Source organism: Physeter macrocephalus, chromosome 5, assembly GCF_002837175.3.
Source record: "Physeter macrocephalus isolate SW-GA chromosome 5, ASM283717v5, whole genome shotgun sequence".
NCBI classification, from domain to species: Eukaryota; Metazoa; Chordata; class Mammalia; order Artiodactyla; family Physeteridae; genus Physeter; species Physeter macrocephalus.
Genome location: NC_041218.1, coordinates 88,299,234 through 88,320,485, shown reverse-complemented (window position 1 = coordinate 88,320,485; position 21,252 = coordinate 88,299,234). Strand labels below are relative to the sequence as shown.

At 35.4% G+C, this 21,252-nt stretch overlaps 1 protein-coding gene and 1 long non-coding RNA gene across 28 annotated transcripts in view; one reads left to right on the top strand and one right to left on the bottom strand.

Moving 5' to 3' along the window:
- Positions 1 to 11,020, top strand: part of PTPN12 (protein tyrosine phosphatase non-receptor type 12) — an 86,881-nt gene extending 75,861 nt beyond the window's left edge. For 2 of the 3 annotated variants that reach the window (XM_028490151.2, XM_028490152.2), the window contains 6 exons: positions 1,014 to 1,996; positions 5,587 to 5,664; positions 6,557 to 6,624; positions 7,557 to 7,587; positions 10,053 to 10,160; positions 10,708 to 11,015. In XM_028490151.2, coding sequence (XP_028345952.1) covers positions 1,014 to 1,996; positions 5,587 to 5,664; positions 6,557 to 6,624; positions 7,557 to 7,587; positions 10,053 to 10,160; positions 10,708 to 10,769 — 1,330 coding nt within the window. In that variant the 3' untranslated portion in view covers positions 10,770 to 11,015. Of the gene's footprint in view, positions 1 to 1,013; positions 1,997 to 5,586; positions 5,665 to 6,556; positions 6,625 to 7,556; positions 7,588 to 10,052; positions 10,161 to 10,707 lie in introns of all 3 variants that reach the window. The other variant, XM_024115942.3, reaches the window with a different exon arrangement.
- Positions 1 to 21,252, bottom strand: part of LOC102980705 (uncharacterized) — a 131,653-nt gene that overhangs the window by 70,361 nt on the left and 40,040 nt on the right. For 8 of the 25 annotated variants that reach the window (XR_008617440.1, XR_008617445.1, XR_008617431.1 and 5 more), the window contains one exon: positions 16,767 to 16,877. The exons of 9 other annotated variants lie outside the window; for them this stretch is intronic. This is a non-coding gene — a long non-coding RNA (uncharacterized lncRNA). 8 more of the 25 variants (XR_008617433.1, XR_008617435.1, XR_008617442.1 and 5 more) reach the window with 4 other exon arrangements.

Genomic DNA, 21,252 nt, shown 5'->3' with positions numbered 1-21,252 from the left:
AAATTAAAAAGAAAAAACTAAAAGCTCAAAAGAGAGAACAAACAGCTCACATTCAAAGGAACGGGAATCACAATTTTAAAATTCTGAAGGAAAGTTATTTCTAGTTTAGAGTAATACACCTTTTCCAAAAGTCAGTAACCTTGAAAATATAATAATTATGAGTAACCTTGAAAATATAATAATTATGTAGGCCTCAGGAAATTTGTTTCCTATGTACAGTTCTTAAGAAGCAATTGGAGGGTATAACCCACTAAATTGAGCAAGTGTAGCTAGAAAAACGAAGATGGGACCTGGGAAACTGGAGAGTCTAACACAAGAGAGAGTGTCAGCTCTATGGTATCCTTGGGGGGCCAGGGGTCCACACTGAGAGCGCGAGGCTCAGGGTTTCTAAGAGGGATGTCTGTGATATTGACAGTTACCTGCTATGCTTGACCAATTGAGAGAAGGTGTACAAATCTGCAGGAAGGTTTGAAGAAGGGCTGAATTACTGATGGTACATAGGAAACCCAAGGCAATTATTAGGGAAAAAATAAGAGTTATATAAGAAAAAATAGGAAATCATGCTGTCATTGGTATGAATAATAACTGTAGTCATAAGATTGAACTAACCAAAAATTAGCAGTATTAGGAAGATGGAGAAGACATTTCCATAGTAGGAAGACAGTAACGTATGTGTGAAATAGATCAAGTAATAATGTTTATGCATTTTGAAACATGGAGGCAAATCTTCAAAGTAGCTGTTTTTAAAAAGTTGAAACTTGATGTCTCAGGGTAAATGGAGGGCTGTGGGAGGGGACTGCTGTTTTTTTATTAAAATTCTTGTGTTATTTGACTTTTTTAAACAATGTACATACATTACTACCTTGTTAAACATTAACTTTTCTTAGTTTGGCCAATTTTACAGACTACTGACTTTTAATTTAAAGAGGCTTAGCTACGTAACTGTTACCTATCAACTTATTTTTTTAAAAGGATGAACATTCTTTTAATACCCTTTTCTTAATATTTTCCAGTTGCCTGGTAGAAGGGGATGCTAAGGAAGAAATACTGCAGCCTCCAGAACCTCACCCAGTGCCACCCATCTTGACACCTTCTCCCCCTTCAGCTTTTCCAACAGTCACTACTGTGTGGCAGGACAACGACAGATACCATCCGAAGCCAGTGTTGCACCTGGTTTCATCAGAACAACATTCAACAGACCTCAACAGAAACTATAATAAATCAACAGAACTTACAGGGAAAAATGAATCAACTATTGAACAAATAGATAAAAAATTGGAGCGAAATTTAAGTTTTGAGATTAAGAAGGTCCCTCTTCAAGAAGGACCAAAAAGTTTTGAAGGGAACACACTCTTGAATAGGGGACATGCAATTAAAATTAAATCGGCTTTGGCTTCACCATGTACAATTGATAAAATCTTTAAATCACAAGAATTGAATTCGAGAGATCTAAAAATTGATGCCATTTCCCAGAATTCCTGTGTGGACTGCAATGCAACACAGTCGAATAAAGCTCCAGTTATCCTACCAGAAGAATCACAGAAGAATTCCGACACACCTCCAAGGCCAGACCGCTTACCTCTTGATGAGAAAGGACATGCACCATGGTCATTTCATGGACCTGAGAATACTCTGCCCATGCCTGATTCCTCTGAAGGCAAATCCTCAGATACCCACTGTCAAACAATGAAAACTGGGAGTTCAACACCAAGCCCCACGACACAACTTGCAACCCATGATCTCACAGATCATCACAACAGTTCCCCTCTATTCAGAGCACCCCTCAGTTTTACTAATCCTCTTCACTCTGATGACTCAGACTCTGATGAAAGGAACTCTGATGGTGCTGTGACCAAGAATAAAACCAGTATTTCAACAGCAAGTGCCACTGTTTCTGCTGCCGCTAGTACTGAAAGCATTTCTACAAGGAAAGTATTATCAATGTCCATTGCTAGACATGATATAGCAGGAACAATACATTCAGGTGCTGAAAAAGGTAATGATAATAGTATCTAACACTTAAATATTTTTACTATGTGCCAGTCACTGTTCTAAGCACTTTAGCTATATTAATTCATTACGTTTTATTCCACACTTTACTCCAGAACCTACGCAAAATTTCATTATTTTTGATACTAATTTTCTTTTAAGTAAGCCTTTATTTATTGTTACCTTAGTTTGATCACATTGCATTACTAGACTTTTTGTTTCCAAAATATTTAAATTGTTGTAATTGAAAATTTTCTCTTCTTATATCTTACAACTCTTAGTATTTATATGGGTCAAAATTTTATATGACTGAATAATTAGAAATAATTTAGGGATTACTTAAAGTGACAGTGACACAAATATTGTAGAATGGCTTGATTGGCCATTTAATTTCACCCATGTATATTACAGATATCTATTTTGTTATCTTTTTATGATCTTTTAACTACAAAATACCTTTTTAAAATATTAAACCTCCTCACAGATGCTTGCAAAAAGGCCTCCTCTCAACAATGAGTTTATTAACCAAGGAGCAATATTGCAGCTGCTCAGCAGAATATAGGAAGTTTAATTCAGTCAGTAGAAAGTGGGATATTTCCATGTCTAGTCATCAGTGCTACTACTACTTAATTAATGACTCTCTTCTTTAAGCAGTCTAAGCATTTCAAGATAACGCATGCCCTAAGTTCCCAACATGTATTACTGGGTCTTGAAACTCCTCTTTAATCTGCTAAAAATTACCACGGCTGCCGTCTTAAACAGACCATGAAGTTGACAGCAAATATATAAACACAAAAGCTGTTTATTGATAGGTTGATTATCAGTGGTCTTTTACTTGTTGGTGAACTTTGATAGCGACACACATAGACTGGTATTTATAATGTGCAGTCAAATAAGTACCGTGAACTTGAAAGATGACTTTTTCTAATTCTGACCCAGTAAGTACCACCCCTACTGTGGTGCCTCTGTTTTCCTCAACTCACACGTACATTTTTTTCTTTTTTTTATCTTGCGGATGTTTCTGGTAGAGTAAATGAGAGTCTAAGCTAGTTTTTTAAATTTACAGGATTTTCTATGTTCTTGATTCTTTTGTGGTTTATTTGAAGGATCTTCAGAAGATAATGGTTGCCACAATAAATACTACTTTACCAGTCTGGCATAATTTAAAATTGTTAATATATTTTTTTCCCTCGACTGCAGAGTTTGAAAAATAACTGCTAAGTTGTAACTACACAAGAAAACATGTAGATAAGAAATAGTCGTTTTGGTTTTTTTTTTTTTTAGCATATCAAGCATGTGTTTTGTACCTAGGAAATAAATTTTTTTAAACCATTACTAGAAATAGAGTTTGGTGAGGGCAGGAATGATGCATGATATGACATGCTCATTAAAAGTTACTGCCATATGACCAGTGTTTTGGTGATAACAGAAAGAGTTCCTTTAGAATACAACATACTGTACAGAATAGTTGAAAGCACTCTTCTGTATACCAGCTCACTTCCTTTCTCTCCATTTTATTTGTATTTCAAAGCAAAGATAGCTGTAAATGTGATTTCTGGTTTCTTTTCACCCTAGCTTAACTATGCTCAATGAGTTTGGTATCAACAGAAGATTTTCCTGTGTAAATATTCTGTGTTGCAGCATAACTACAAGCAGTCCTATTTTTAGTGTTAGTAATTATTTACCTTGTAGATGAACCTTTGGCACAAGGATTAGATTACTGTTTGCTTGTTTGTTTTAAAATTTGCTATGGAATAATTTTGTTTTGATACCTAAAACAACCTTTTGCAAACAACCTTTTGCATAAGTTACTGCCTGAAAAAAAATTCCTGGCTATCATTCTGATTTTAATATTGACTCAGGCCTCCTGAAAGATTTCTCAAACATGGCTACACTAGGCTCCCATAAAATGTATGATTTACAAAAGCCTATAAAAAATGTGCAGGCTCTGGTTGGATAACCTCTAAAACACAAGTTTATAACGCAGAAAAGGCAATGCAGAGATCCAGGGAGAAACATGCAGTTGAGAAGCCAAGGCCACAGTTAGAAAATAAAGTCTTTTAAGAGCGAGGACTGTTATAACAGAATAGGTTTAGAGTTTCCAAAAGATACTTGATACTTGATGGAAACAAGCCATACTGTCCTTCCTGATTTGTTCACATAATTGTGAAATGGCACCACAATGTCAAGATTATGCATCCCTTCCTTCCAACAGCCATCCCTTCACTGTGAGCTCTTAGTAACAAAAGAGCAAGGGGAAATATGATTGCTTAGACTGTTACTACCAGACAGGGTAGATAGTTCTTTAGTAGCTTAACTTTATATGCAAGAGAGTTCCAGTACTCATGTTTTATATATATATGTGTGTGTGTGTGTGTGTGTGTGTGTGTGTTTGTATACAGATTTTTATATATACACACACATATATATAAAGTATTGGACTGGAACTCTTCTCTCAGCAGGATCCAGGGGCTGTATTTTCTTGTGTCTTCAGCTAAATAATTGTAGGAGGAACCAGAGCAGTCATACCTGGCTCATGCACGTTGAAAACTGAAAAGGCTTTTCTTGATTTTCACTCTCTTTTTAATGCATAGCCTATCAAATGTGGTAAAATAGCAAAGTATCATGGCACAGTTGTTCACATTTTTAAGAAAACAGTTGTCAAGGCCCAGACAATATAGGATCCTCACATCTTCCTTTCTTTGCCCCATCTTTTCTAACCTAAGAGTCCACATACAGAATTGTATCCTCATATTTTATTTTTCTACCTCCAGTGAAACCTCAGAGGATCTAATACTCTCATTTCACCTTATGCCGTAATAAGGCTAACTGACAAGGCTTACTTAGTGCATTATCTTTTCTAAGAGGTAATTTTGTTTTTACTGGTGAAAAGCTTTTATATGGCTTCAGTCAGTATTCTCAAAGTATGGTATGCCACTGTTCACAAGATTTTAGGCAATAAATAAATGAACATCCAAAAATTTTAATGGTTATATTTTTGTGTATTAGAAAAATAGCACTTTTAATCTGCTGTTTTAGTCATTACTATTTAAAACATGACTGAAGTACATAGTTAAGTTTAAAATGAGTGGGATTTTAAAAAATAGGACATATGGTCCACAATATGGCAAAACTCGTAAAAGGAGTTAAGCAATCGATTACAGTTTGGGAAACACTGACTTAAGTCAAATGACTGAAGCTTTCCTTTGTGGACTGAAAGCATTGTCGGCAAACCCAGTAGAGAAGGCACTTGCCTGCTGGCTTCTCTGCTGAAGATGCCTTCAGACTCAGAGGACAGTGTGATTAATGCCTACACGGTGTCAGGAAAGTCATGGGAGAGTCATTTTCTCTGTGCAACAGTGATGGAGTTCAGTCTTTGCTCAATAAGCTTTATAATTGTTTCTGATAACAAGTCAAGTGATAAGGATATCTTGTTTATTTTTGCATTTTTAAAAACTGGTTCTCCTAGATACTTGTGGCAGTGATTTTTAAGAATGTCAAGAAAGCTGTCTTGTTTAGATAACAAGTTCACTTTTAAATGAGTTAACATTTTTTAACAAGTTCATAATTTGTCTAAATTTTATGTATTTGATATAGATGTTGATGTTAGTGAAGATTCGCCTCCTCCCCTACCTGAAAGAACTCCTGAGTCTTTTGTATTGGCCAGTGAACATAGTGAGTATATCTGCTGATTTTACATGTTTCATGCTTTAATAGTAAGCTCTGAAAAACATGGCTGATTTCAGTCTGTTGCTGTTGAGCTACACAATTAAATTCAAAAACAGGTTTGAATTTATACTGACAAATGTTTTTAATTCCTTGTATGAAAAATACTTATCATGGTATTTTTTATTTGCTAAGACTGCTAATAAAATGACTGCATTTATATCAAACACTGTAATCCAGTTCAATGCAACTATAACTGTATACAGTTTATTGTCTTTTCATTCATTAAAAATGGTACTTACTTATGAAAAGACATTAACTGCTTCACTTGGTACCAGTTCAGGTAAGTAAACATTTAAATTCTGTCGTAGGCAGGCATCACTCAGTTGATGTTAACTGAGGACCCTTAAGGCCACAAGAGTATCAGTGAGGGAGAAAGTGATATTTCAGAGTATTGATAATATATTCCTCCTCCTTCCCATTCTGGAAAAGAGTATAGAAACAGCTTTAATATATTTACGGTGTCTTGTGCTCAGTGGAGGTGCACACTACTAGCCTTATCTGAGCTGCATTTTACAAATATTTTATTCATTTTAAAACTGATTTTAAGAATGTTAAAAACAGTGAAGCTGTGTACTCCACTAATATTAAATAAATAAGTCTATGTCTGTCATACCTGTAGATTACAATGCACTTGTAATAAACTCTGATAACTCAATTCTTTAAATTTTAAGGAAGAAAGCTTAAAGGGATATTCTTCAATTAATAGAAGCTAGAAATTTTTCAGTGGAAGTGATAGTTTCTAAAAATCTATAGTATCTGTTTTCGTATATTACCTTATAGCAAGAAATTTTAAGAATTAAAGATGTTAATTTTAATTGTAAGATTTCATTTTTCTCAGATACACCTGTAAAATCTGAGTGGAGTGAACTTCAAAATCAGGAACAGTGTGAACAAAGAAAACCTGAAGTGAGTCCTTTTGGGATTGGAACAGCTATAGCTCAATATTTTTGTTCTTTTGTTTTATTAATTTATCTTACAGTTGTTTGTTATAATAACTTAAGACTATCAAATATAATTTTTGATAATTATTTATGCTATGATTTCAGATGAAAAGTGTATAAAATGTGAGATCTAAAATTTTTTTAAAGAGCATTATGATCTACATATGACCATCACTTCACAGTATTATTTTCCCAAGCTGCTTTTGAAATTTGTAAATTATGCCTTGTTGCAAATCATTTTGGAGGTATGAATAGAACAGGAGTTACTATTTTCAGGGTCCTAGTACTTTCCTAGATTTTGTTCTTCCCATTATAAAACCAGGTATATTGTCTCTCCCTTTGGTTTTTCTAGTCACGTGAGACTTCCTTTCACATTCAGGAAATGTTCTGGTAGCTAAATATTTTAGCCATGGGAAATGCCATTTTTCATCAACATTAATATTTTTCATATTTCTCTCATATTTGAATATCTGAAATTGGGGTATATCTTAAAATTGATTAAAAAAGCATTGTGATATACTTTAATTGGTAGATAAAGTATTGGTAACCTAATAATGATGCTTTGTCTTACAATCAGTGATATCATAATTTGATGAGTACAGTAGAGGGCTGGCAAAATGCAGTTGTGTGTATGTTCTCTTAGGTAGTAACTTCTGCATTTTCAGTTTTCATCCAGAAGGAAAAGGAATTCCCCTATCCTTTTACTCCCAGTATAAAACACCACAACATTAAAAATTTCTAACCCTAATTGAAAACACCATTGTTTTCTTTTCCTGGGACATGAGAATCTTGATAGATCTTGATTTATTGGGATATATACTCATAACAGACCAAATTTTCTATAATTTATACATGAAAGGGATGTACTGTAATAGCTATTGAATGTCTTCCTTATAGGGCTTGATAACCTCTGGAAGTGAAACATGTGGTAAGTTGGATTGCGTTCCTTTTTGCTATAGATTATATAGATTAATTTCCATAAAATAGCATGTCTCATGGTGTATGCTATTTATTTGGTTATTTCAGTGTGTGAAAATATATAGGACAACTCTTCTAGAAACTGAATTATGTAGCATAACCCTTTTAAATTCGTTATTATACCAGATATTATTATTTATTTAATAATATTAAATATTTAATAAATACTCATTATATATATGTTCGTGTTATATATATATATTCGTTTTATATATATATATAACAAATATTATTTGTTATTATACCAGATATTATTATTGATCAGGAGGATAACAGCATTTATTATCAGTAGTTAACAGGCTGATGGGAAATAAAAATATTTAAAAATATTTTTCTGTATTTTATTTCTGTTGTTTATAAAAACACCTAGAATCTAGATCTGACAATGATTTGAATAAATGCCCCAAATTAACCTAGATGATTGAATTGGGTGCCTAAAAATCAGTTGTTTTGGAAATCTTCCCTTTTAGGACTTGTACATTTGTGAGGGCTAGTAAGATTATGTTAGCTCAACCCCGTGTTATAGTGCCAAGCTGGAAAAGTTTTCTCCTACATTACTTTTATGATCGTAGTAAAATAGGTCAAGTTATTGTTAATTCTTTTAAATCAGTAACTATGTAAGCAGCTTATCAAACATCCTAGCTTATACAGTTCCCTCAATTTATCTATCACCTCTGCCCATACCCTCCATTCTGCTTCAGCTGCTCTCTTTCTGGATCTTTGCCTAATGGGGCTCCATTCCATCTCATAAACTCTTTATTACTCTGTTTACTTTTCTGCAGCAACATATTATAAGGAAAAGAGCAGAAGCTTTAGCATCAAGCCCACCTGGATTGGAGTCCCATTTTTGCCATTTTACTTACTCTTTGGGTTGGGGCAAGTTACCTAATCTTTCTAGGCTTCAGTTTTCTTCTCTGTGAAATGCAGATAATAGTAGTAACCTACCCTAGAGGACTGTTGCGAAGATTTATTTAATTAAATTAAATCATATACGGAGAGTATTAGACAGTGCCTGGCACATGGTAGGCACTGAAATGGTAGCAATGCTGTTACTATTATCTATATTACTACTGCTGCTATGGCTAGATCCCTGGGTCTTTTATTTTCTTAGTATCTGTTAACTCCTTTCTGGTTTCTCTTCCTTTTCTATTCAATCTAGATACCATCATCCATCACTCTAGTCACACTCACAGTTATCCTTAACTTTCTTGCCCCTAATTCCCATACCATTTTACTTTATCCCTCAGGATTACTGAATACTGCTGGGGAACTTGGCTGTTTTACAGATTGAGCATACAGTTCTAGGACTGATCCACAGTTGAGCCCTCAGCATTGCTTGGTTATCTTACATGTTCTAGTTTGTACCCTTTTTATTTCCTCTGAATTTTCCAAATCTTTATTTTCTTCATGAATCCCACTAACTCTTACTCAGTAGTAGACCCTATACTTCATTGAGAAAATTGAGGCTTTTAGTCTAAATCATCATCTCCTCATAGAAGCCAACCCTGAATACCTCTCCGCCACTAGTTTCGTCTACATGCCTCTCCTTTCTGTCCCCGTTTATTATAAACCATATCACACTACTATAATAAGTAATGTACTTGTCTGTCCCTCCTACTAGACCAGGGGTTAGCAAACTGTATGCCACAGTCCTAATCCTGCCCGTGACTTGTTTTCTTATTCTGCCCTTGAGCTGAACGAATTATTTTTACATTTTAAAGAGTTGTTTAAAAATAAAAACAAGGGAACAAAAATCAGTGAAGAAATGTGCGACAGAGACCGTATGTGGCTTGCAAAGCCTAAACTATTCTCTAGCCCTTTACAGAAAACGTTTGCCGACCCCTGTCTATACTATAAGCACCTGAGGACAAGGATTGTCTGTTATTTGACTTGTATTCCAAGTTTCCAGAAAAGTTCCTTACAGGGGGTGTAGGGGATGTGATGAAGGTGGTGAAAGAATGCCTGAATCATCGTAGTTGATTTCTTTTGTTACTAATCTTATGCATTGGCAGTTAAATAAGTAAACTAACTAAAATTTAAGCAATGCTAAATCTTAAAAGAAAAGAATTACTACTTTTAAGCACAAATATTAAGTCCATTAATAAACTATGAACTTGTTTGCCATTGATTTCCATATAAAGGCATTTTCAGTTGCAGTTAAAGTAGGAGCATAAAGAGAATCATCACCCAGCAGAAGTACTCGCTGCAGATTTCTAGGTGCCTGCAAGAACACCTAATATAATTTCCTGTGTTCATTACCCTTGCATTTATATTTATCTGGGCCTCTAAAATTATGATGCTCAAGAAAAAACTTGCTCTTTTAACTAACTGCCCACATTAAAACAATTAGAGGATTCTTCTACCTATGATGCTACACATGATTATGACTAACAGTGGCTGTGATTTGCATTTTAGATCATCCAGCACGAGGTATTCATACAGAGACTTGTACAGAATGTCCACCTACTCTCAGTAACAAGAAAGATCAAATATCAGAAAGTCCAACAGAAGCCACAGAGATTGGTAATTTGTTTATTAGATAATTTTAAAACTGTAATTGTGTAGTTAATGCTGGCAAGAATGAAAAAAAGTTATTTGCCATCATTCCAGAATTTACTTCAGGCAAAGTTTATCTTTGTGTTATGATTTATTCAGGTTCTTAAATGGCACTTGCCAAGAATAAAACATGTACTGTCGAAGTTGCTTGGAATTAATTATGAAACAAATGAACTAATTTATTCTGTTTCATACTGAGGTTAAACACTAAAATATAAAAAACTGCAGTATGTAAACAAATCTTTCTTTTGAGTTGGAAAGACTAAAATATCTTAGCTGTTTTTCTTACATTTTGATAGAATTGATTTTATTTTTATAAAAGAAGCAATTATTTTCAACTACCCAGAACAAATTAAGAGTTGGTTTGTGTTTGTAGAGATTTGTTTAGTTTAAGTTCTAAATTTCCATATGGAAATTTATTTGTTCCAGAAAATCAGAATGTCTACAGACATGAGCTTAATAGTGTAAAAATATTTCTGAACACTAGAGAATTATTGTGGTATTTTGATTATAGGTTTTGGTAATCGCTGTGGAAAACCCAAAGGACCAAGAGATCCACCTTCAGAATGGACATGATTCAGGGAACTAAAAGACACTTTAAATTATACTGGAAAATTCAAGTGCCACTGAAAGCCAGATTTATAGTATTCCATCTTAAAAATGTGGGACTAACAGCAGCGTAGATTGTTACCTTAGTGTTTTTTGCTGGGACCATCTACCTGCCTTATATTATTACACTTAGGAAAAAGTATTACATACGGTTTATTTTGTAACTTCAAGTATTATTGCCTTAATGTCTCTTAACCCTGTTACACGCTGCTTGTAGACATGTTAATATAGTAATACTTTTATGATAAATTGAGTTTAAGGACTACTCTTTTGCTAATGTTTTATCATGTATGCATTATTTTGTATATGTACAGGGCAAGTAGGTATATAATTTGATAAAGTTACAGTCATAAAATATTATTAACAGAAGATGTAAGAAATTTCTGCATGGTCTAAATCTTTGTGTACCTTATTTGTAAATTATTTGCCCTGAAGTTTTAGAAAATAGTTTCTGAATTTTAAAATTGCTGGATTCATGCAGCCAGCATTACAGGTTATCAGAGATCAAAGATTGTAATAATAATAATACATTTTGTAAATTGTAAGCAAAAAGTTATTTTTATATTATATACTGTCTAATTGTCCATCCTAATTGTCCTTGTTTTCATCTAGTCATGGAGATTCAGTAAGTGCCTTGGAACAATATTGAATTCTCTTAGCTCGTGTGTGTTACTTTAATATTTGAACTCAACTGGGATTAGAAGACTATCAAAATATATGTATGTTTCAGGATATTTGACCTGCCATTAAAAAGACAAAAACAATTTTACAGTGCCTACTTGTTTTGGTTTTTCATTCCTCTTCTTTTTTTTTTTTTTTGTGGTACGTGGGCCTCTCACTGCCGTGGCCTCTCCCGTTGCGGAGCACAGGCTCCGGACGCGCAGGCTCAGCGGCCATGGCTCACGGGCCCAGCCGCTCCGCGGCATGTGGGATCTTCCCGGACCGGGGCACGAACCCATGTTCCCTGCATCGGCAGGCGGATTCTCAACCACTGCGCCACCAGGGAAGCCCTTTCATTCCTCTTTTGTGGGAAATTAGACTTAATATCCACCTTCCTCCCAGCTCAGTCTTTAAGTCATGAGTGTGAATGGGGTTTAATTTCTTAATTATAGAATAGGGAGCACCTTCTGCAGAAACATGGCTTTTGCAGTTCTAAATACTTATCCTGGAGTCAGGCCTAGGCATCCTTCTTAGCCTTCTCATTGTTGCCTACTGGGATGCCAGGAAAACACCAAACAGAGGTGCAGTTGGGAAAAGGGAACTGGTTTCTTCCCATCCTGCACTGGAGCAGAGGCCCTTTCCGTAAGTACCAAGTATGAACTTTGACATCATGGATCAAAGCTGATAGACATCTGTATTTTCCCTCTGCATATAAAAGAGGGAAGAAATTATGAGACTAAAGTGAGATAAAGTAATCATATATGAATAGAAAGAGGATTGTTGTGGAAGAGAAAATAATACTATGATTTCATGTTGAAAAATTTATAAAGCTCAGTGGTCTTAGAATTTCACATTTTTCTCATATATTTGTTCAAAAAATGTGAATACAGTGGACCCTTGACAGTCATAAGACACAAACACCTCTATAGCATATCATTTTCTTAATAAAATTTAAACTGAAATAAAGTATAACTGAAAAAAAATTTAGTCTCCATACACTTTGTGATTTGTATAATATGGCACTAAAATAATTTGTAAAGATTTTTTTCTTGGGAAGGAGTTGCTTTGGAACTCCTTCACTGAAGTATACATGTATTCAGAAGGGTGCAAAAAGCATATTAACCGCCACAAAGTATACGCTCCTCTGAGTGTGACCACCCCTAGGTCAAGCAGCAGAACAGGACCAGCCACTGAGAAGCTTCCCCCTGGGCTTCTAAGATTTGTTCATTATTATATGTGTAGCAGTTGCTTGTTCGTTTTTCATTGCTAGAGTTTTGCATTGTATGAATATACCACAGTTTGTTCATTCTGCTACTAATAGACATCTGGATTGTTTTTGGCTTGGGAAAATTACAAATTTTGTTGCTACAAACATTTTAAAATATGTTTTGGTTCACTTATATATATGAATCTGTTGGGTATATATCCAGGAGTGCAATTTTTGGATTATAAGAGTATGCATATATATATTCAGCTTTGTAGATATTGCCAAACAATTTTCCAAAGTGGTGGTTCTGATTGTTAACATATTTCCCTCCTGACTAATGAGGTTGAGCACATTCTCATGTGCTTATTATGACCAGGTGGATATTCATTTTTGTGAAGGACCTGTTCAAGTCTCAAGCAGATACTGTTTGGCAGTATCTACTAAAGCTGAGTATGCAGATATCCTATCATCCGGCAACTTTGCACCTGGTTTTCTATTTAGTTGTTTGTCTTTTTCTTATTGATTTGTTGGAATCATTTATATATTCCAAGTGGGTTTGCCTGTGCTTTGCCTTTTAACTCTACTAATGGTGTGTTTTTGTTTGTTTTTGTTTTAATTGAATTTAATTAAATCCAATTTATCAATCTTTTATAATTAACTCCTTTTTGGTGTCCTCTTTTAGAAATCTTTGCCGACCCCACGATCATAAAGATATTCTTTAGTTTTCTAGAAGCTTTATTTTTTATATTCTTATGTTATGTTTTTATCTAAAGCTACAGAATTAATTTTTTTGTATAGAGTGTGAGGTAGATTTCTTTCTCCTTTTATGAATCACCAGTTAATGTCCTTCCTCCAGTAAATAGTCTTGTCATATGTTATATATTCATTGATCTGAGTCAATTACTAGATTTTTTTCTTTCTGTTCCATTGCCTATCTTTATAATATTTTAAATTCTGCCTTTTTCCACCTTTAGCTTTCTCCCAGTGATTTTTATATTGCCTAGAACACTCGATAAAGTTACTCATTTTTATTTTTCTATATAAAGCGTATAATAAGGTCATTTGTATCTGAGATAAACCACTGGCAAATTTATCCTGCCACTTTATCCAAATCCTCTCCCTTACAGCTAATGCTACAAAGACCTTTAATCTTTCCTTTTCCATCCTAACACTATCAGTTACCTTTCTTTTGGAAGCAATTTTTCATAAATAGTATTTTTTACTCTAGTATTTTTCACTTTATGGACATTTTCTCCTAATATTGGTAAACAGAGCAGTAAAGCCATAGTCATATGTCAGTGCTGAGCTAGGCTCAGTCATTAGCTAAGTGACTTCCTCTTAGGTAACAGCCTCGTAGGACATGTGGTTAAGTTTTTACTTGAGCAAATTTACATTAACTGTATGTCCGAAACCCCTGTGGTCACTTCAAATAGCTGAAACTATGAAATTCTTCTTTTTATTTTATTGTTTAAAACATTTTATAACGCCATGGCCTGTGTCAATTTTTAAGTGAAGTATAATTGACTTACAATATTATATTAGTTTCAGGTGTACAACATAGTGATCCAATATTTTTATACATTACAAAATTGTCACCACGATAAGTCTAGTTACCATATGTAATCACACAAAGTTACTACAATATTATTGAACTGTATTCCCTGTGCTGTACATGACATCCCTGTGACTCATTTATAACTGGAAGTTTGTACCTCTTAATCTCCACCGATTTCACTCATCCCCCCACCCCCTTTACCTCTGGCAACCACCAGTTTGTTCTATGAATCTGTTTCTGTTTTGTTAGGTTTGTTTGTTTGTTTTGTTTTTTAGATTCCACATATAAGTGAAATCGTACAGGATTTGTTTTTCTCTGTCTGACTTAGCATAATACACTCTAGTTCCATGCATGTTGTTGCAAATGGCAAATTTTCATTCTTTTTCATGGCTGAGTAATATATATTCATCGTATGTATACGCCACATCTTCTTTATTCATTTGTCTATTAATGGGCACATAGTTGAGCTAAAAAGAGACGATTCTGTGCTAAATGAGAAGGGAAGCAATAAAAATAATGCAATTTGCAATCTGAAGCTTTTGAGAGAAATTCAAGTGAAGAATGACATCTTAAGTATATTTAGTCTTAAAATGTGTTCTGATTATAATACTTTTGTTGAAGTACATTTTTGGTGGTCTTGATTGCAATCTGTGAAGTCATTCTATTTTAAGCCTAAATATAGAATTAAATTTAATTAAATCACTGTTGTGCTAGTTTTGGAAAAGTTTTTGCTGTTTTTGTTTTCTTACACAGATGTCTCCTAATTGCCTGCTTTTAGAGATATTATTTTAGATATCAAAAGTTCACATTCACATTTAATAGCTTTCTAAATAATCAGATGTGAATTAATTTCAGTTTTTTAATACTCTTTTTTCCAATTTTGGATCTTTGTTACACAGCTCTTAAATGCCAGAAGCTCATATTTTCAATTCTGGCAGATGGAGAATTGAGAAAACTTTAACAAAAATTTTGGCACATATCCATTCAATATATTGTGCTAAAAGTAGCTCTAGTTTTGAATATAAACTGTATTTTCTTAACAGATTTGCTGCAGTCTGTTTCCCCCGCTATTTGTCTTTAAGGTGCACAAATCTTGCATGATATGCAGATGACCAGTTATATCGTGAGCAATTTAATCAGTGAAAAGCAGCTATGCTTGGGTAGCTCAAGAAGATGTCTCTCAGTGTTTTAAACTACAACAAATCTGGGCTTTGTTGAGTTAGTGTTAGTGGGGGAAGGGAATTCCAAAGATTGCAGCCATTTTTCATTTTTTAGAGATAAGATGGCCTATGTACTATAATCGTGATTTAATGTAATAGTATTTGTGACTTAACTCTCTTGCCAACATTTCAGCAAGAACGTACTCTTCAGCTACTACAGATTTATACCCAAATAGCCAAACATTAAACAGAAAAGTAATTCTAAATTTCTCCTTAAAACATTGTTTTCCTGACTGAAAAAATTTTTAGTAGGATTAAGTTTATAGTAAGTACACAAATGTACAATATATCTGTGATATTTTAAAGTATTGTAGTTTTTAAATTTTAGCTTTATCAACTTATATGTAAACCTGTTAGAATATTTCCAATACTTTCTAAAACTAAAATGTGAGAAAGCATTAAATAATTTACTGTATTAAATATAAAATCTAAGTATTTAGCATTTCTCATTGTATTTGAATTAATTACACAATAACATTTTCACTGCAGCTTCTATGCAAAAAATTTTAAATACCAATCTGGGCACACTACATATATTGTGTAATTTGAAATATGTAGAGATTAGCTGAGATTAACATTAGAAAACCATTTTTATTTCTTTTTCTGACCACACTGCGCCTTGTGGCTTGCAGGATCTTAGTTCCCCGGCCAGGGACTGACCGCGGGCCTCCAGAGTGAAAGCACTGAGTCCTAACCACCAGGGAATTCCCTAGAAAAAGATTTTTTAAATTAAAATTATATATGTACACATTTTATTGTTTCAGAAAGGTCAAATGAAGTTTATAGGAAATTTACTATTGCCATTCAGAATAACAAGGTATTCTTGGCATCTTTTCAATCTAAAGATTGAAAATGGATTGATCAATTTTAATATTATTTCATCTGTCAATATCGATTTCCATGTAACAGAAATAAAGTAAAATTTATACGTAGAAATTTTACATTTAGACTTTGCTTTCATGTGAATTCACTTGAATTTACGGCCAAAGGCTTTTGAAAGTTGGATTCTTTGACACTGATAGCTTTTAGCAGTTTCAGTGGCTGTAGAGGTGGGACATCATGGAACTCTTCCCCATTCTGTCAGAAGGGGGCAGCAAAGCAAGCCAAGAGGAAATTTATAGGTACCCAAAAAAAAGTCAGGAAAGGCACTCAAGAAAATTTAGAAAGCTATAGCCCAAAAACTTCTTGGGGTGGCTTCACTGTTTTAAGAGTGTTAGTGAAGTCCCTAATGCCAGGTGCCCCCCTTTGCAAGAGTCATATGCAAATCTTAAGGCATCAATACACCTTCATGCAGACTGGCCTATTTAATAAGAATTACTAACCTTGCTGAATGCTTACCAAGTGCCAGGCCTTCTGCTAATCTCTGAATACATTATCTTTCTTAATCTTCACAAAAACTTTGCCAGATGGACATCCCCGTTTTATGGATGAATCTGAGGAATACAGACTTTACATAATTTTAAGTCACACAAAGTAGCAAAGCCAGAATTTAAACCTAGCTCCTGTTACAAAATCCTTGCACTTAATTACTGACACTACTATATGCCCTAGTTTTCAGAGAAGCCAGGAGTGTAGGCTTTAGCAGGCAAGAAACGTGTGCGCTAGTTAACTGATTAGAAAATGTGTGTGCTAGTTAACTGACTAGGTACTTAAGTCAAATGTCACTAATAGGCTTTAAAATACACAGCTTGAAAACTGATGAAGGGAACTTCCCTGGCGGTCCAGTGGTTGGGACTCTGCGCTTCCACTGCAGGGGTTGTGGGTTCAATCCCTGGTTGGGGAGCTAAGATCCCATGTGCCACATGGCGTAAACAAAAAAAGAGGAAAAATAAATGTTAAAGAAAACCGATGAAGGCCATGTGCATGCTTTTCCTTGGTATCTCTGTTTACTTCCTATCCTGCAGTAAATTTCTAGGGCAAAAGTATGGGACAGAAGTCAGAATCTGGAATTTTACCAACTTGGTCAATTTTAATTTTATAGTTAACTTGGTAAGCTATTGTGGCAGGTTGGAAATCATGGCCACAATATTTTCAGCTCCTCCCATCAAGGTGGAGTTTGTTTTCTAGTATCTGGGCTGGCCTTCTGCTTTGCTTTGACCAATCAAATGCAGCAGATGTGTTTCTAGGCTGACTCTTTGTGTAGACCTTAAGAGGACAGCCTGCTTCAGTCTCTTGGGTCCCTGCTGGCATGTAAAGAACCTCAGGCTAAACCACTGAACAATGAGAGGATGATGAGAAACTATGTGAAGAGCTAATCCCAGCCAACACCACGTGGAGAAGTGTCCAGGTGGCCCTCCTATAATCCCCAGAACTGCGAAATAATAAAGTGTTGTTTTAAAGACATTATGTTTGACTGTAAAGTTTATCAGGAAGCAATATACAACCAAAACAACTACAAACATGGAGAACAAAATGCGTAAGTCAAATCTCAGCTATAGAAAACTTCAGCTATAGAAAACTTAGCCCCCAAATATACCTTGGAGGGGCTTCCCTGGTGGTGCAGTGGTTAAGAGTCCGCCTGCCAATGCAGGGGACATGGCTTCCATCCCTGGTCCAGGAAGATCCCACATGCCGCGGAGCTACTAAGCCCTTGCACCACAACTACTGAGCCTGCGCTCTAGAGCCCACGGGCCACAGCTACTGAGCCCACATGCCTAGAGCCCATGCGCCACAACGAGAAGCCACTGCAACGAGAAGCCTGTGCACTGCAACAAAGAGTAGCCCCCGCTCTCTTCAACTAGAGAAAGCCTGCACGCGGCCACGAAGACCCAACACAGCCAAAAATAAATAAATAAAATATAAATAAATTTATTTAAAAACCAAAAGCAGAAACAGATATACCTTGGATTTTTTCTCCTCTGTGCTTTGCTCATCTGGTCCCACCCAACATCCACCCCCTGCATAGACCCCTCTTCAAATGTAAAAGGGGAGTTTTATACCTTTCAAAGTCCACCAGTAGTGCTTTCCCCATAAAGCCTTCCTAATTCTCAATATATTACTCTCTTGACTTCTAGAATCAATTGCTCCTTCCATCATGTTTCCTTAGGTCTAGAATTCTTTTTTTAAACATTTATTTATTTATTTATTTATTTTTGGTGAATCATTTTTAGGAAGACAAGGTAGCATTTTGATTTCATAAGCCACTTGGAATCTGGAAAAAAAGAACTTTATATATATGCTTGAGAATTTGCTTTTAAAATTAATTTAATTAAAAACAAATATAATGACACAATGTCGGCACCTAGTCCACAGTGAGGGTGAAAAGAAGTTAGTTTCCTTAGGACCAAGGAGGCACCCTTGCACCTGCAGGACAACTTGCGCCATTCATAGGGAGGAATAAGCTTCCTGTTACAGCTGCAACTGCTAAGCAGCTAGCCCTGCTGTGGTTTCTCCCAGACGTTTTTCTAGATACCATGTGGCTGACAGGGTCTTGGTGCTCTGGCTGGGTGTCAGGCCTGAGCCTCTGAGGTGGAAGAGCCGAGTTCAGGACATTCGTCCACAAGAGACCTCCCGGTTCCATGTAAAATCAAACAGTGAAAGCTCTCGCAGAGATCTCCATGTCAATGCTAAGACCCAGCTCCACTCAACGACCAGCAAGCTACAGTGCTGGACACCCTATGCCAAACTACTAGCAAGACAGGAACACAACCCCACCCATTAGCAGAGAGGCTGCCTAAAATCATAATAAGGTCACAGACACCCCAAAACACAACACCGGCCGCAGTCCTGCCCACCAGAAAGACAAGATACAGCCTCATTCACCAGGACACAGGCACGAGTCCCCTCCACCAGGAAGCCTACACAACCCACTGAACCAACCTTAGCCACAGGGGGCACACACCAAAAACAACAGGAACTACGAACCTGCAGCCTGAGAAAAGAAGACCCCAAACACAGTAAATTAAGCAAAATGAGGAGACAGAGAAACACATAGCAGATGAAGGAGCAAGGTAAAAACCTAGCAGACCAAACAAATGAAGAGGAAATAGGAAGTCTACCTGAAAAAGAATTCAGAGTAATGATAGTAAAGATGATCCAAAATCTTGGAAATAGAATGGAGAAAATACAAGAAACGTTTAACAAGGACCTAGAAAAACTAAAGAGCAAACAAACAATAATGAACAACACAATAAATGAAATTAAAAATTCTCTAGAAGGAATCAGTAGCAGAATAACTGAGGCAGAAGAACGGATAAGTGACTGGAAGATAAAATAGTGGAAATAACTACCACAGAGCAGAATAAAGAAAAAAGAATGAAAAGAATTGAGGACAGTCTTAGAGACCTCTGGGACAACATTAAACCCACCAACATTCGAATTATAGGGGTCCCAGAAGAGGAAGAGAGAGAGAAAGGGACTTTCTTCAAATATTTGAAGAGATTATAGTTGAAAACTTCCCTAATATGGGAAAGGAAATAGTTAATCAAGTCCAGGAAGTGCAGAGTCCCATACAGGATAAATCCAAGGAGAAACATACCAAGACACATATTATTCAAACTATCAAAAATTAAATACAACGTAAAAGATTAAAAGCAGCAAGGGAAAAAACAACAAATAACATACAAGGGAATGCCCATAAGGTTAACAGCTGATCTTTCAGCAGAATCTCTGCAAGCCAGAAGGGACTGGCAGGACATATTGAAAGGGATGAAAGGGAACAACCTACAACCAAGAATACTCTAACCAGCAAGGATCTCATTCAGATTCGATGGAGAAATTAAAACCCTTACAGACAAGCAAAAGCCAAGAGAATTCAGCACCACCAAACCAGGTTTACAACAAATGATAAAGGAACTTCTCTAGGCAGGAAACAGAAGAGAAGGAAAAGACCTACAATAACAAACCCAAAACAATTAAGAAAATGGTAATAGGAACATACATGTCAATGTACATGTTGATGTACATACATGTCGATGTACATACATTTAATCCATTTACATTTACCTACCTTAAATGTAAATGGATTAAATGCTCCCACCAAAAGACACAGACTGGCTGAATGGATACAAAAACAAGACCGGTATATATGCTGTCTACAAGAGACCCAATTCAGACCTAGGGACACATACAGACTGAAAGTGAGGGGATGGAAAATGATATTCCATGCAAATGGAAATCAAAAGAAAGCTGGAGTAGCAAGTCTCATATCAGACAAAATACACTTTAAAATAAAGACTATTAAAAGAGACAAAGAAGGACACTACATAAAGATCAAGTAATCAATCAAAAAGGAAGATATAACATTTGTAAATATTGATGCACCCAACATAGGAGCACCTCAATACATAAGGCAAATGCTAACAGCCATAAACGGGGAAATCAACGGTAACACAATCATAGCAGGGGACTTTACCACCCCACTTTCACCAATGGACAGATCATCCAAAATGAAAAATAAGGAAACACAAGATTTGAATGATACATTAAACAAGATGGACTTAATTGATATTTATAGGACATTCCATCCAAACACAAGAGAATACACTTTCTCCTCAAGTGCTCATGGAACATTCTCCAGGATAGATCATATCTTGGGTCACAAATCAAGCCCTGATAAATTTAAGAAAATTGAAATCATATCAAATATCTTTTCCAACCACAGTGCTATGAGACTAGATATCAATTACAGGAAAAATATCTATAAAAAATATAAACACATGGAGGCTAAACAAGACACTACTAAATAACCAAGAGATCACTGAAGAAATCAAAGAGGAAATCAAAAAATACCTAGAAACAAATGACAATGAAAACATGACGACCCAAAACCTATGGGATGCAGCAAAAGTAGTTCTAAGAGGGAAGTTT